The sequence below is a fragment of the Mus pahari genome, chromosome 17, assembly GCF_900095145.1.
Source record: "Mus pahari chromosome 17, PAHARI_EIJ_v1.1, whole genome shotgun sequence".
NCBI lineage: Eukaryota > Metazoa > Chordata > Mammalia > Rodentia > Muridae > Mus > Mus pahari.
In genome coordinates this window covers 23,982,004-23,997,099 of record NC_034606.1, presented here as the reverse complement: position 1 = coordinate 23,997,099, position 15,096 = coordinate 23,982,004, and the positions used below count along the sequence as shown (strand labels likewise).

The 15,096-nt window shown below is 45.5% G+C and overlaps 1 protein-coding gene across 1 annotated transcript in view; it reads left to right on the top strand.

The window, feature by feature from the left end:
* The window catches only part of Fbxo32 (F-box protein 32), a 32,807-nt gene that overhangs the window by 4,792 nt on the left and 12,919 nt on the right, over positions 1-15,096 (top strand). The window contains exons 2-4 of the mRNA XM_021216813.1: positions 1,891-2,003; positions 3,508-3,557; positions 4,114-4,206. Of these exons, the coding sequence (XP_021072472.1) occupies positions 1,891-2,003; positions 3,508-3,557; positions 4,114-4,206 (256 nt within the window). The remainder of the gene's footprint in view (positions 1-1,890; positions 2,004-3,507; positions 3,558-4,113; positions 4,207-15,096) is intronic.

Here is a 15,096-nt window from a genome sequence, read left to right as displayed (position 1 = left end):
ACACACACACACACACACACACACACACACACACACACACACACAGCCATGCAAGCACACAGACTGAAAGACATACACTCCGGAGTTGTACAAAGCCTGACCGAAACCCTCACCCTTGGCTCACTTAAGCAAGTGACTCTGAGAGAGGTCATGTCTGCAACACCCAGGCTGAAGCCTAAAAATACCCCGGTTCCCTGAATGAAAAAGAGAAGGCTAAGGACATTAGGGAACTCAGTACGTGGCATTAGGTACAACTGGGAGAAAGGAAATGAACAGTTGGCTGGTGGTTCGTCAAGGTTCTCCCTGTAGGTTCTCAAAGCTGCCCAGGGTATCTAGCTGTGATGTCAGCATTTCGGGAAGACACGTAGGCAAGTCTTACGGAGACACTAGTTGCAATGAAACAACACTGGGCGCTGTTTCCAGCCCTCTCTTCCCTTCTGTCATTTACACAAAGCAGGGAACAGAAAGGAGCATGTATGCTTATATTCATCCCTGCAAAAAAAAGGGGAAGGAGGAGGAGGAGAAGGAGGAGAAAATTTTAAGGTCTCCTAATATGCTAGTGGACACACACACACACACACACACACACACACACACCTATTTTGTACAGGTTGTTGTTATAAATCCTGCCCACCTCTTGGGGTTGAAAGAGTCAGGGAACCCATTCTCCTATTAAATTTTAGCATTTCCTCCCCATCATTTCTGTAGAAAGTTTCAGAGATTTTTCCTTAAATCATGAGGCTATCACCCTTATTCCCGTGACACCTCGCTTGCTAAGGGACGTGGGTACCTAGCCAAAGTTGAACTAGACCATCCTTCAGTGATCTATGAATTGGATAAGCATATTTGACACCCCCTCTAAGTTTATGAATTAAAATTTTACTGGTTTCTGTTAGGAACCAATATCTTAACCTTCCAGCCTGAGGCCTGGTGTCTCAAGTCAGAAACCTAAACAACGAACATTGTATGCAAAATACCTGCTTGAAAGGGAGTTTGTAGGTCAGATGTTTGTAATTGTGATCATGTTTTAAAGGCAGGACAGGACCATTCAAGGTAAAACAGCTTGGTTACCTGTTACATGGACGAATTGTAGAATGTGTGAATTATAGCTCATTTGTAAAGGGAGGGATGTGCATTCTGTACACCCAGTATGGGGGGGGGGCTGAGGCTGAGGACCTCTGTGTTTAAAACTAGCCTGTACTACATAGTCACTCAAGGCCAACCTGAGCTACATAGTAAAATCTTGTCTTAAAAAGAACAGAAAGCTCAAGTTGGGCATGGTGGCACACACCTTTAATCCCAGAGCCAGGGAGGCAAAGGCAGGTGAGTCTATTTGAGTTTGCAGACAACCTGATCTACATAATGAGACCTGTCTCAAAAAGAGGGAAGGGGTAGATACGATGGGAAAGAAGGCTAGAGAGGAGGGCAAGGAGGAGGATGGGAAGGAGGGAGGATGGAGAAAGGGAAGGAAGAAGCCACAGCAGCTTGGTGTAGATGCTCTGTGTCTTGCAAAAATGCAGGCATTGTGTGGCACAGTGACACCAGCCATCACCCTCCCTGTTCAGCTCCTTTGTTTAAAGAGATATTGTAATGGACTGCATCGCTCTTAGAGCGTATAGTGCTCTGTACCGAACTATAATGGAAAGCCCTGTCAGGGAATTCAAAAGAAACGCATGCCCCCATCCCAGCCTTCCACATGGAGGTGATGATATTCTCACTAAGAGAAAGAAGTCTGTGTCTGCGCGGACTTTGGCTTGGTTTGGTTTGATGATTTTATTGTTTTGTTTTGTCTTGTCTGGGAAGCATATATGCTGGTGTGCTTTATAATCCGATGAGTTATATTTATAGCTATTTACAATATAATCGCTGCCCTCTCCTCTTCCATGACAGTTACCGCAACAAGGAGGGGCACAGTAAGGAGAATCTGTTCAACAGCCTGAACTACGATGTGGCAGCCAAGAAGAGAAAGAAGGACATTCAGAACAGCAAAACCAAAACTCAGTGTAAGTCATTTGCTTTGGATATAAGAAGAAGAAAGGTGTCTGGGAACAGAGGTCACTTGGAAGAGTGCCTACCTAGGGAGCAAAAAGTCTTGGGTCCAGTCCCTTAGTCCTGCGTAAACTAGACATGGTGGCTCTGGCCTGTCTAGCAGGAGGACCAGATGGTCAGGGCCATCGTTCTTGCTACAAAGCAGATCCAAAGGCAGCATGGAGCTGCCTCAAAAGAAAAGGGAAGACTGTCTGATAATTCTTTTTTTTTTTTTTTTTTTTTAAGATTTATTTATGTATGTGTATGAATGCTCTACTTGCATGTATACCTGCATGCCAGAAGAGGGCATCAGATCCCGTTATAGATGGTTGTGAGCCACCATGTGGTTGCTGGGAATTGAACTCAGAAATCTGCCTGCCTCTGCCTCCCAAGTGCTGGGATTACTGTTTGACGATTCTTCTGAATGGTTCTTGAAAAACAAACTAGTGCCTCTCTTATTAGACAGCTAGCTGCCCTGATACCTACTAACTGTGGTTTCTCAACTGTGCATTTCCCTGGCAAAATCAGCATATGCTTTGCTGTTCAAAAGTCTTTGCCGGTTGAGCTTATCTCTGCTTGTCACTGGCACTTGACATAAGACAGTGACAGCACAGGAACGCGACCAGCTGAGTCCATTTCAGCATTGCTTTGACTCTTCAACTGTATTTTGAGACTTTGGAAATAGAGCTGTGAGACTCGGGGTGTAGCTTCGTGCTTGCCTCCCAGTCTCAGGCCTGGGTCCATTCGAGAAGTACTGAATGAGCTAGGCGCCATGGCTCTCGAAGGTGGAAGTGGGGAGAATCAGAAGTTAAAAAAAAGAAAATAACAAAGGGTGGGGATTAGCTCATGGGCCCTGGGTTTGGTCCTTAGCTCTGGGTGGAAGGGGGACAAAATAACAGAAGTTTTAAAGTTGTTCAAGATTACATCAGCCACACAGTGAGTTTGAGGCCAACCTAGAATACACGAACTGTGTCTCAAAATGCAAAAGGATGGAGGAAGAAAATAGGATGTCCCTCTTGGACAAGTCTCATGGTCTAGATACGTATGTATTAGCAGAGGATATAAGGCTCTATTTTAAAAATGAATTAAAAATTATTCTAATTTATTCCACTTGATCTGCATGTTTCTTGTTCTGTATCCGCTTTTTATGGCCTTGTATAAGTTTTAGGTATGGCATTTAAAACAAAGGTATCAGAGTGTTAAATTATCTTTTTAATCTGGATGTTCAAAGGTTCAGATTACTTCGGTTGAAGAGAATTACAGATCCAATATTTAGACACCACAGAAATTGAGTGTTTTTAATTCTCTTAGATTGTTGGAGAAGTCTTTTCTGTCAAAATATTTTGAACTTTGGAATAAATAAAAATAAATGAGTCATGTTTAAAATCTTGGTAGGCCTGTTACCAATTCTTCTGATATATTTCTGTTTCATTTATTTATTTATTTATTTATTTATTTATTTATTTATTGCCTCTGTAGACTTCCATCAAGAAAAGTGGATCTATGTTCACAAAGGGAGTACGAAGGAGGTAAGTCACCCTCCATTTACTAAAGCCCCATGCTTAGTAATGTATGAGAGAGAACTGGGCAGTCACAGTCCTTTAATTCCAACAGAAGGGGCGAGGGTACCCGCTTTCTGTTGGGGAGAGGGGAGATGAGAGAGCTCTCTTTAGATGTGGGCTTGGCTAGCGCTTAGCTTTGAAAGAACTACTCATTAAATCCAGCAGGTCTTTTCGGTGCCTGCTCTTTGAGCTGCGGGTGGGTCCGAGACCCTCCTCAAGCCATCTTCTATGGCACTTGATAAAATGGACAATTTGATCCCTCGGATAGGAGGCAACACGATAGTGTGACGGCCTTCCCGTTTCTCTCCGGGACCCTGGAAAAACCATCTCGTTTCTCTATGACATCAGACCCAGAGAGGGTGGGGACTGTGCCACTCTCCTTGTGTCTCCTGGGACTCAGATGCAGGAAGAAAGGCAGAGCCTGGTTCTCTAAGACGAGCGGCCAAGTGGTTCAGTGGAGTCCTCTGGGCTATATCTGTAGGATGGCAGGAGTGACTCGTGCCTCTCTCTCACTCACCTGCAGCGCCATGGATACTGTACTTTGGGGGAAGCTTTCAACAGACTGGACTTCTCGACTGCCATCCTGGATTCCAGAAGATTCAACTACGTAGTAAGGGTGAGTCTCAGGAGCCCAGGCTTATCCAGACTCTTGATTGGATTGTTAACATTCATGTTATCCTAAGCGGGGAGCGAGAAAGACAGAGACAGACAAGAGAGAAACAGAGAGAGACAGAGACAGAGAGAGTTTGATTTTCATGGCCTTAAGAGTTCTGAAGTGTTTCGGGGCAAGCAGAAAACAACTCTTCCCCAACCCCCAATCTTGATGGTCTAGACAGTAGCTGTGCTGTGGTCTCTGAGGTGCCCCCCCTCAGACATCTGTTCATGGGTAAGGCTACCCCAGGTGAAAATCCACTCCTGGTCCTCTCACACCCACACCGTCTAAGAAGCAGGCAGCAGCCCCACCCAATGACAGGAAATAAGACCAAAATTAAACTTGTGTAGAAACATCCTGGTTTCCCTCACTCCTGCTTTAGCTGGCTCAGGGTCACCTCAGTCGTTTAGGCCACAAAAGGGTAGAGCTCCAAGCCCCTCAGGGTGGTCCTCCCATGCCTTTCACCTCATACTAAGTCTTCATCTACCTAGGCCTAACATCTCCTTTGTGGTCTGTTGCTCTCTATTTTTGAAACCATTAACGAAGTTGCACAAGTAAGTTTAACACGACTTTTAAAGCTATTGAGTCGATCTGGGTGATTGTTTTTCACGGACACATGCACGCACACACACCATTGTACTTTTTTTTTTAATGGACAGTTCACCCTGGGAGGAAACAGCTGTTTAGGTTTGGGGTTCTGGAGTGAGAGGGAATTCTCTCCTGTGGGGGTTGCTTGGGTTAGCTTTTGTTTTCTTTTTCTGGGTTGTGCAGCTTCTCAGTGCACAGTCAGATGACTGAAGAGACTCAGCCAAAGGGATGACATTCAAGCCCCCTTGAGGCCTGCGGGGTTCATTCACCTGTCATCTGTCATCTGGGCAGATGCAGGCTGCCTGGACAGAGTGACCTGGCAAACACCCAGGCCTTCAAGCAGCAGATTGGAAGCCCCAGGCTGAGTCCATGACGTAGGGGCAGTCCTGTCCAGTCTCTGGCTGAGCCATGTTCTTCAGTCCACGAGGGATAAAAATAAGAGCCCTTCTTGGGCAAAATGTTCCTGTCATTCAGCATGACTCCGCTGATCTAAAGAGGTCACCTAGTCCTTGCAATGCCTGCAAACTAGTCTGGATGATTGGAAATGGTCCCAGGGAAATCTGGAAACTTCTGTTGCTAAGAATATGACGAGTTTCCATCATCTGTGTTAAAGGAGACACACGATCGTGTCACAGATCGATCATCAGAATGATCTGGCTTTAGGTGGCTTTTCTTCCCACCCTACTTTTCTTTTCTGAAGAAATAAAGCAGGGGACCCAGATTATAACACAGCAGCAATCATTTCTCACCTTTACTTAACTTTTCAGTGTTCCTCTGAATTGTGGGTGCTTATGTAATTTCCACGTAAACAAACGGTACAACCAGGCAACTGTCTTTCCCGATGCCACAGGACCACAGAAGGAACAAAATTCCTATATGAAAACTGGGTATTCTTAAGAGCTCATACGTGTATCTGCTTCCCTGTGTTCTTTGTAAGCAGGGCCTTAAAGTGAATGTCCTGAAGTCGGGCCTCGCTTGGGTTGCTCTTCCATAAGAGGAGTTTCCCCAGTTTCAAAGGGAAAGTGCCTAAACCCTGAGACACTTTTACACATGGGTGAGCTCTGCAGATTAGAGCCAGCTGTGCAGACCCAGCCACTAATATTTAATATTGCCTGCTTACCTAAACCACCGTTGAGCCTTCATAAAAGGGGGTTGGGGGTTGGTAACTCCGAACAGCAGCTGGCTGACCTCCGAACTGGCTGCACATTGTAACCACCTAGGAAACTGGTGGGTGGTGGGCCCCTGTCCCAGGAGCTTCTGAAGTAATCAACTGCAAGTTGTGTTCAGGTGTTGGCGTCTCTTAAATATATCAGGGACATCCCAGTGAGCTTTAGAGTCTGCAAACTAATTGAGGAATTTATTCAGGGCCCAAATGTAGTTTGCATATGAACTTTTAAAAACAGTATACGCAGCATCAAATTATGATTTCTAGAGGGTATACTGTGGCCTGTGTGTAATACACACTTTCCAGCTCCATGTCCAAGCCATAGTAGCTATGGTACCTTCCATAAATCAATTGCTTTGACCCTCTAACCTAGGAGGTGGGGTCAAAGCCTTTCTCTGAGACTGGGAAAGTGCAGCGTGAAGATGAAGATGAAGGGTGTGGGAAATGTTCTGAAGTTTCAGTGATTAAAGTGTGCCACCATCTTTCTGAAGCAGTTAAGATAATCTGGGTTTGAATGTAAGGTGTAGCTGTCATTGAATTGGGCCTTATATCATAATTAATAAGATGCTTAAATTATGCACAACCCAAATATCAGGGTCTGTGCAGTCTTACTGGCGCCCAGCTATGCACTCTTGTTCCGTATTGTCCGTGGCTCTTTCTGTGCCAAGCAGAAGTTGGACTCAGAGTTGAGTGGCAGCTCTTGTGGCATGGAAGCCTGGAACATATAGTATCCTTTAAAAATGTTTTGACCTCTACTGGTGCATCTAGTGGGTGAGTTGGGGAATCTGTGCTTCGGTTACCTGAGCTATCATAAGACAGAGTTTGAGGAGGTAGGTCGCATACAGGAGGTCGCCTGTTACGTCTCAGGAGGTCATTGTGAGCAGCTTATCCGAGAAGGACGACCAGAAAGGAATGAGGAAGGTTGGAACAGGTTTTGAGTGTTGGTGATGATGGGTCGGTTAAATACGTCTAAACACAGAGGTGGACTTCAGAAGAGCCTCGGCTGAGTGCGAAGGCTTCTTTATGTGATGTCATCTGGTAGCCAGGAAGATCCACAGGGAAGAAGGAAGTCAGGGACTAGAGAATGTTGGAAAGGTTATTTTAGTAAGCCATGGTTTGTGGCAGCTTCTGGCATTAAGCCACTTCCCAGCTATCTCTTTGCAGTCCACGGATTCCAGCCCAGCACATCTGCTTCTTCGATGAGGTCAGGCTGTTCAGGGGGACAGATGTGCTAAACTCATCTTGAAGATGAGAAAGCAAACATCAGGGAATCGAGTGATTTGTACAAGGTTGCCCAGCCAAGAAGAGACAAGGGATTTAACCCTGGTCCTCTGTCCTGCGGTCATGTAGCTGGTGCTCGCGGTATGCTCAAATGGAGAAATTCAGAGTGAGGTGTGTGTGTGTGTGTGTGTGTGTGTGTGTGTGTGTGTGTGTGTGTGTCTGTGTGTGATAAGTGTGGTGAGTGCGTGTGAGTGCAGACGTGTACCTGCTACAGTGCATACACTGAGGTCACAGGACCACTTCTGAGCATTGGTTCTCTACCTCCATCATGGGCTCCAGAATTGAGCTCAGGCCAGCAGGCTTGTGTACAGCAAGCATGTTTACGTGTTGCACTGCCGAGCTCCCCTCGGCCTTTTATATGACATAACTGTCTGCATGCACGTGGACACACATTCACAGGAAAAGACCGTGATGCCAAAATAATTCTGGTCATCACACTCAGTTCTTCTATGGGATGAAAACGGGACCAGCCCCTGGTAACATAGCTGCAGTTATCAACCCAGGAAGTCCGTGCAGAACTCGAATACCCACTTCCTGGCTGGGGTAAGCTGGCCCCTGTGTGCTAGGAGTACAGGAAGGACAAAGAAAGCCTATAACCCTATCCTCTGTGTCGCTCTGCAGCAAAGAGCATCGTGAGCTCAAGGCACATTCTTACTGCTTACCACACTACCACCCTAAGTCTATTTGAGTATTTCTAGCAAGTTGCTGCATTCCTACAAACCCCCCCCTCCCGCCAAAAAAATGCATTATCCAAAAAACATGTTTCAGTTTAAGTCGATGGGTGGTTTGGCAAACAAGAGACCAAATACGAGCCAATGAGTCAACTTTAAACCCAGGACTGAAATTAAGGGCATTCTGATGCCAAGCCACAGTGGGTTGTGATATGTATAATAGCCTGGCTCTTTATGCAGGTTCCTCGGCCACAGTAACCTTGGGTTAAATTGGTGCTTTACATACTTGGTGGCCTTCCTGAGATGGAGGGAGCCTCGTCGATCGGGATCTTAAAACTGTCAGTGTCTGACATAGCGGGAAGGAGACCAGCCATTGCAGGAGCAACAAACCAACAGAGCAGCAATGAGACCCTCTCTGGAAATGACTCTCAGACATGATTTGAATTGCCATGTTTCCATATTTTTCTAACAGACTTTTTTTTTTAGCCCACTTTCGGAACTAGTGGGTCAAAAACATGTTCTTTTTTTATGGGCGCCAAGAACCTAAACACATAGTCACACATGGGTCTTAGAAATATATTTTATATTGAAGTCCACCTTGGATTCTAAGCTGAGTTAGTACTTACTATTATCACAGAGTGAACTGGTGAACTGAGTTTTAAGTATGAGTTTAGTGTTCATCCAAGAAGGATGCTTATGAAGCAGCTGATACTATACATGACCTAGACCTCAAGCCTCCTGAGTCTGTGAAAGGTCTCCAATGCCAAGGATGAAGGAGCTGACATCATCCCCTGCTACATTCTATACACAGCAAAATGCTTCAAGTGAATACTTTTGAAGCCCTGATTTGTACTGAGCCCATGTACCAGTGTGCCTCAGCCCCTTGAGAATTGTTTTTTTTTTTTTTTTTTTTTTTTATAACTATGTAATCAATTGGTTGGGTTTGGTGGTGTCTAGGAGCGCGGCATATAACTTCTTAAAAGAAGCAGAACCTGAGATACTTCCTCCAACGTTGGCCAGGATTTGGCCAGATGGAGAGGCAGGCAGAAGGCTTTGCCGGAACAAAAGGTGTGTGCAGAAACCTGGACGTGGGAAGGGACAGAAGCAAAGGAGAGTGGGGTAGGCTTGAGGCTGAGGGCATCACATTCAGCCTCACAGGAGCACAGGGAGAGGTGGGGCATTCTGGAGTAAATGAGGCCGTGCTGGAAGAATTGGGAGGCTCAGTGTAAACCGTGGCAATGAGGAAGATGGGGCTGCTCAGAGCTGTACAGCAACAATCAGAGACCATAAGTAAGTTCCAGAGTGACTGAGATAGTTGAAAGGTGCAGAGACAGGTCTTTCTTGGCTGAGGATACAACTAATTCATATAAACTTGGCCCTCCTCGCCATTTTTAACTCTCTGAGTTCAAGAGCTGTTTCACTCGAAAATAATATTTACCCAATCTTGACACGCCTGGAGATTATTAATGTGGCTGAGATTTTTTTTTTTCTTCTTATAACCTGCCAGTGTTCAAGCTCAAAGTCGGGACAAAGCTTTCCAGATATGTGATCTGTGTTATCCGTTGAATAAATAAGGATCTTGGAAGTACACGGTACTCGGTGCAGGCAGAGGCGCTGCCTAATGTAACTGAAGGCTTGTTATAAATGGTATCAGTGCCGTCCAGTGGACAGCCAGCTTGGGCACTTGAGCACGTGACACATAGCTTGAGTTTCCTTTCTCTGCTTTTGATCATGCTGGCAGAATTTCCATGCAAGGTAGGGAGAGCCTCTTCCTAGGAGACGGAAGAATGTAGATGTAACTCTATCCTTTTTCTCTTACTGTTTGCTTGTTTGCCTTTAGATGGGGTCCCTATGTTAACCAGGCTGGCCTTGAACTCACAGAGATCCACCTGACCTGCCTCCCAAGTGCTGCTATTAAAGGGGTGTGCCATCACACCCAGCCAAGACACAAATACATTCTTATATAGCCTTTGTGAGAGAGGGTTTCTCTGTGTAGCCCTAGCAGTCCCGGAACTGGCTCTGTAGACCAGGCTGGCCTCAAANNCNAGAGATCCACCTGCCTCTGCCTCCTAAGTGTTGGGATTAAAGGCGTGTGCCACCATACTCAGTCAAAACACAAATACATTCTTATATAGTCCTAACAATATCTCAAGAGAGAAAGAGAGAGAGGTTGTACGTGGTCTACCTCCATTTGGATTTGACCTTTTAAACTGACAGGAAGCAGAAGCTGCTATTTTTACCAATATTTCTGAAGGCTTGATTGTCAAAGCATCCCTGTAGAGGTGGGGCTTGCTTGCCCTTCAATGAGAGTTTGAGATTCTTTTTTCATGATAGGTAACTTCCTCTTCGGTCCTCTGTGCAGCCCCTGGAGGACCATTCTGAGAGTGGATGACCTCTAACCTGAAAGTTCATGTGATCTAGAGTCATGCCATCTGACTCTCGTGAAGAACCTTATCCCAAGCAGCAAAGCATTCAGGTCAACTCTTTCCAGATCCCTTCCAAAGACAAATGTATATCTATATAAAACCCAAGTACCTGTGGAGTGTGGAGTGACTGGCATGAAGTAGGCAGGGGTGAAATAGTAAACCTGGGTCCCTCTAGGGTTTTAGAGAGAGCTTCTGATTGGACAAGCAGAAAATGTGTGAAGGTCAGGGAAGCTGTGCCTTAAGCAACAGTGAAGGGTCAGGAACGTGAGATGGGAGAAGGGTTGCTTTTCAAGTAAGCGGTCGGGGGTGATTTCTCTGAGCTGCATCTGGGCAACCTTTGAACTAAGACCTGGGGATGAGACAGAGCCAAGCATGTAAAGATATGCGAGAGACAAGACCCACACTGGGAATGAACTTCACCTGACCAAGGAATGCAGTTGGGCTGTATAGCAGGGACAGAATGAACTCGGGGGGGGGGGACTGTATAAAAAGGCTGGAGGGGGCAGGACGGAGGTGCAGGGGGACCCTGTCAGTGGTGAAAAGGAACCTGGGGATTTCCCCACATGCAGAGGGAAGGCATCTGAGGATTTTGAGTCGGGAAGTGACATATTGTTTAAAATATCAGTGAATGGCTAGCAAGATGGATCAGCTGGTAAGGCACTTGCCACCAAGCCCTATGAATTCGATTCTGGAGCCGACATACAGGTAAAAGTGGAGAACTGAACCAACTCTCACACGGTGTTCTTTCATGTCCACTCGCATATGATGGTGTGTGTGTGTGTGTGTGTGTGTGTGTGTGTGTGTGTGTGTGTTAATAAATATAAGTGCTATACAGATGAATCGCAGAGGAATCCTGTTTTTCAGTAAAGAATAATAGGAGGGAAATGGCTTTTGCCCGATGACTCTCCAAACATCACACCAAACTGGGCATGATATGCCGGAGAATTGCTACATGGTTTTACTTGCTGTTGGGGTAACAGCTTGCAACTAGACTTTTCTCCAAATCCATTATCTCCAAAACCAGCATGAGCTAAGGCTGAAGGGCAGGATGTGGTTTGGACATGTCTCGGCCACCTCCTCCCTCTAGTAGAAAAGCTTCATGCCTTCACTGCACAGTGACTCCCTGCACGCAATGGCAGATCCCCACACTGCCCACTCACAGTGACACCATGGCCCTCAGGGGCAGCCTAGAGCTTGACTCCCTGGTCGCCTACACCTCTGCCTCTCCTTCAGCACAGCCACAAATGACTGGCATCTGAGCTAAAAGTTGCCCAGCAGCAAACAGCTACTTCCACACAAGACATTTTCCTCTACTCTCCTTTCCTTGTGGCTAAGGGCAAAGGATGTAGTTGGCTCAGTCCTCTTGGTAAACAAATTACTGGATGCAAATCTACTCTCTGGGGCAAACGGCTCTCTTAGCAACAGAAATGATAGACAGATTCATCCCATCATCGTTAATATCACATGACACTATCTGCTGGTTCTTGGCAGTAGAGTTGTATTGGTGTAAGAGGTAGACTCCTTAGATAACCCAAAACCATTGCCTCTTCCTAAATATGTTCATCATATTTTCTGGGCATTATTTCACCTCAGCGTGGATGCTGATCACCAATCATAGCGCACTGTTGATATAAGATTTCCAGATTCTCTGCAGAGGATAATAAGTCATGATGTTGCTGCGATTGTTAGAATAAAAGTTGGCCCTAATTGCCAAATTATTGATTATCCAAATACATATTCTCAGTTAGACATATGTGGACTCGAGTCCTAAGTCACTGATTTCCTGCTGCTGCTCCACTGCTCTGAGCCTTAGTGTCTTCATTTGTCAAATGGGGAACCTAACCTCTTTTGTCGCTGAAAATTGAGACCAGACAGGTGAACTGTGTGGCACCATCTCCGCACACAGTAAATATCCATCGTTTTTTTGCAAAATATGACTTCATGGTGAAAGCATCTCTGCAAGTCACAACATGTATGAACAGAGAGCTGTTAACTGCACCACAAATATATAACGATGTCAGGGGGATGTTAAAGTCTGAATGCATCCAGTTGACAACACATACAATTGAAATATAGTCTTTAAATAAGCTATATTTTACCTTAGTACTTCCCTGTGTTCTGCCTGGCAGTTTTACCTAGCTGTCTTTTCTGTATTAGGATAAAAAGCTGTGATAATGCTAAGTATATTCTTGGTACCTATTGCTTTGTGAGGGCTTGATGATCCACTTGATCTTCACAACAATTCTTAAGGAAGTGGTATCACTATACAAAATTTATAGATAAGAAAAACTGAAGCCAGTAGTTTGACTCTGGGACCTTCACTTATACTCTCTATGATATGTATTGCAAGGGACCCCAGGACCACATCTGGCCCTCCATTTATTTTTATAAATAAAGTTTTATTGATACACACAAGTGTACACATCGATTTCCATAGTGTCTAGGGTTGCTTTTGTGCTACAACAGCAGATCATTTTCAGTGCAAAGATTGTATGACCCACAAACCTTGAAACAGTTACTACTTGGGGGCCAGGTATGGTGGTACATTCCTTTAACCCTAGCCCCAGGGGAGGCAGGAGCAAGGGGATCTCTGTGAGTTTGAGGCCAGCCTGGTCTACAGTATGAGTTCCAGGACATCCAGGGCTATTACCCAGAGAAACCCTGTCTCAAAAAAAAAACAAAAATCAAAAAACCAGTTCCTATTTGGCCCCGTAGAAAGTTTGCCTACTCCAGCTGTCAACCTTAAACTTCCCTAAGAGACTGGCACTGGGGAGAAGAGTAATTTTAATAGTGATAATAACACTTTATGTTTGCAACAGTAAGTTTTGGTTTTCTCGAGTGATAATAACACTTTATGTTTGCAACAGTAAGTTTTGGTTTTCTCTATATCTCACTTGATTCTCCTAACAGTCCTAGAGGTAGTCAGTCTTTTGTTGTCGCTTTTTCTTGGTTTGTGTTTCCTGTTGGTAGCCTTTTTATTGGGATTTAGAAACCCCACAACAAGCTAGATGACTAGACAGTAAACTCCATGAGTCTGGGGATCACGCGCTCCGCCCTTCCCTGTCGTCTGTCTTAGTGTTACAACAGAGTGGACACAGAGAGTCTTGCTGAATGAATGACGGTTGTAAAGGTCACCCAGACAGAGAATCCGATTCTCCTGTCCCAGGGCCCCACAGCTGCCTAGCAATGAAAGCGGGGACTTTCCCTGAAGATAGGGTGAAACAGAGATGAGATTACATGTCACCCTCCTGTCACTTGCCAGTGTGCTGCTCTGTCCCCCTCCCTCCTCAGGTAATGAAGATAATAAGTTCAGCCCAAAGAGCTCTTTGCTTCTCCTAAACATAGAGCCTGCAGAGGTTTCCTCGATGCACAGTCGGGGCCTGCGGCGGAGGCATTTTTATCTTTTTTTTTTTTCCCTTGTGATTGGTGCCCTTTGAGATGGGATTAAGACTGACACTCTGGGGAGCGGTGGTCACATGGCACCCATGTTTTAGATGTATTTCTGGCTGATCGAAGGCTGGCCCCTGCCTTACCTCCTACCCAAGGATGAGTCACGGTGCTCAGCCGCCTGCCCTGCAGGAGCAGGCTCCAGACTGCCCAGCTTTTGTTTTCTTTCATCTCGCTTTATGCTAGTCATGTGAGGCTCTGGGCATTAATAAACCATCGGCCTGGCCTTCTAGAGCCTGCTGCTGTTGCTCAGGGAGAAAATGAAAGGTTCGTGTTCTTTTTCCACTGTCACGTGCTGATTGGTGGCAGAACCAAACTAGGCGGGCACAGAGCCCTGCGGTCACTATGCATGGACAGAGCCTCCCCCATCCCACCCCACCCCACATCCCCGGGCGTGTTTTGAGGCCTTCCCTGTCAGCATCACTCTTGTCAGCTCCTGACTTCTAAGTTTAGGTCTCCAGCACTAAGCACAATACAGTGTCTTCTTCCTCCTCCTTTTTTTCTTCCTCCTCCTCCTCTAAGTCAGGAGGCCACCCCACCCCATGCCCATGTAAAAGATCTAGCATGAAGGCATGCAAGGTTTAAAACTTTTTGTTTCCAATTTAAAGTAAAATTATGTTCCAGGAACTAGGTCTGTCTGTGTTTGACAAGGGTCCAAAGTGCTCAATAAGGACAAATGTTTTAAATAAGGGCCTGGGACACGGAGGTGCTCTGAACCACCTAGGGCCTTGGTTCTCCACCCTCCTAATGCTACAACCCTTTAATACAATTCTTCATCTTGTGGTGACCCTCAACCCATAGAATTATTTTCGTTGCTACTTCCTAACTGTAATTTTGCTACTGTTATGAATTGTAAAGTAAATATTTTTGGAGATAGAGGGTCATCACCCATGGGTTGAGAACCACTGATGTAGGGCATGGGTCCAAAGCGAGTCCCCTGAAATCCGGCTTTTATTTTCAGTTCTTATGTTCCCATTCAGTTGTGGTTTTGTAGTGCAGAGTTTTAGATTATTCTCTGTTTATTCCCTCTTCTGCCTTGATTCCAGCATCCAAAACAGTATGCATGTAATACCAATACAGTATTCCAATTTCTTTTCTTTTTGTTTGGCAATAATGGGAGTAGTAGAAATTAACATAGGCCCTTGGCAAACAAACCAAACTTACCTGGCATCTAATTCACACCAGGCCCTTTGGTAGGGGTTCTGTGTATATTCTTTCATTGAAAGCTCACCACCGGGCCGGGCGTGGTGGCACACGCCTTTAATCCCAGCACTCG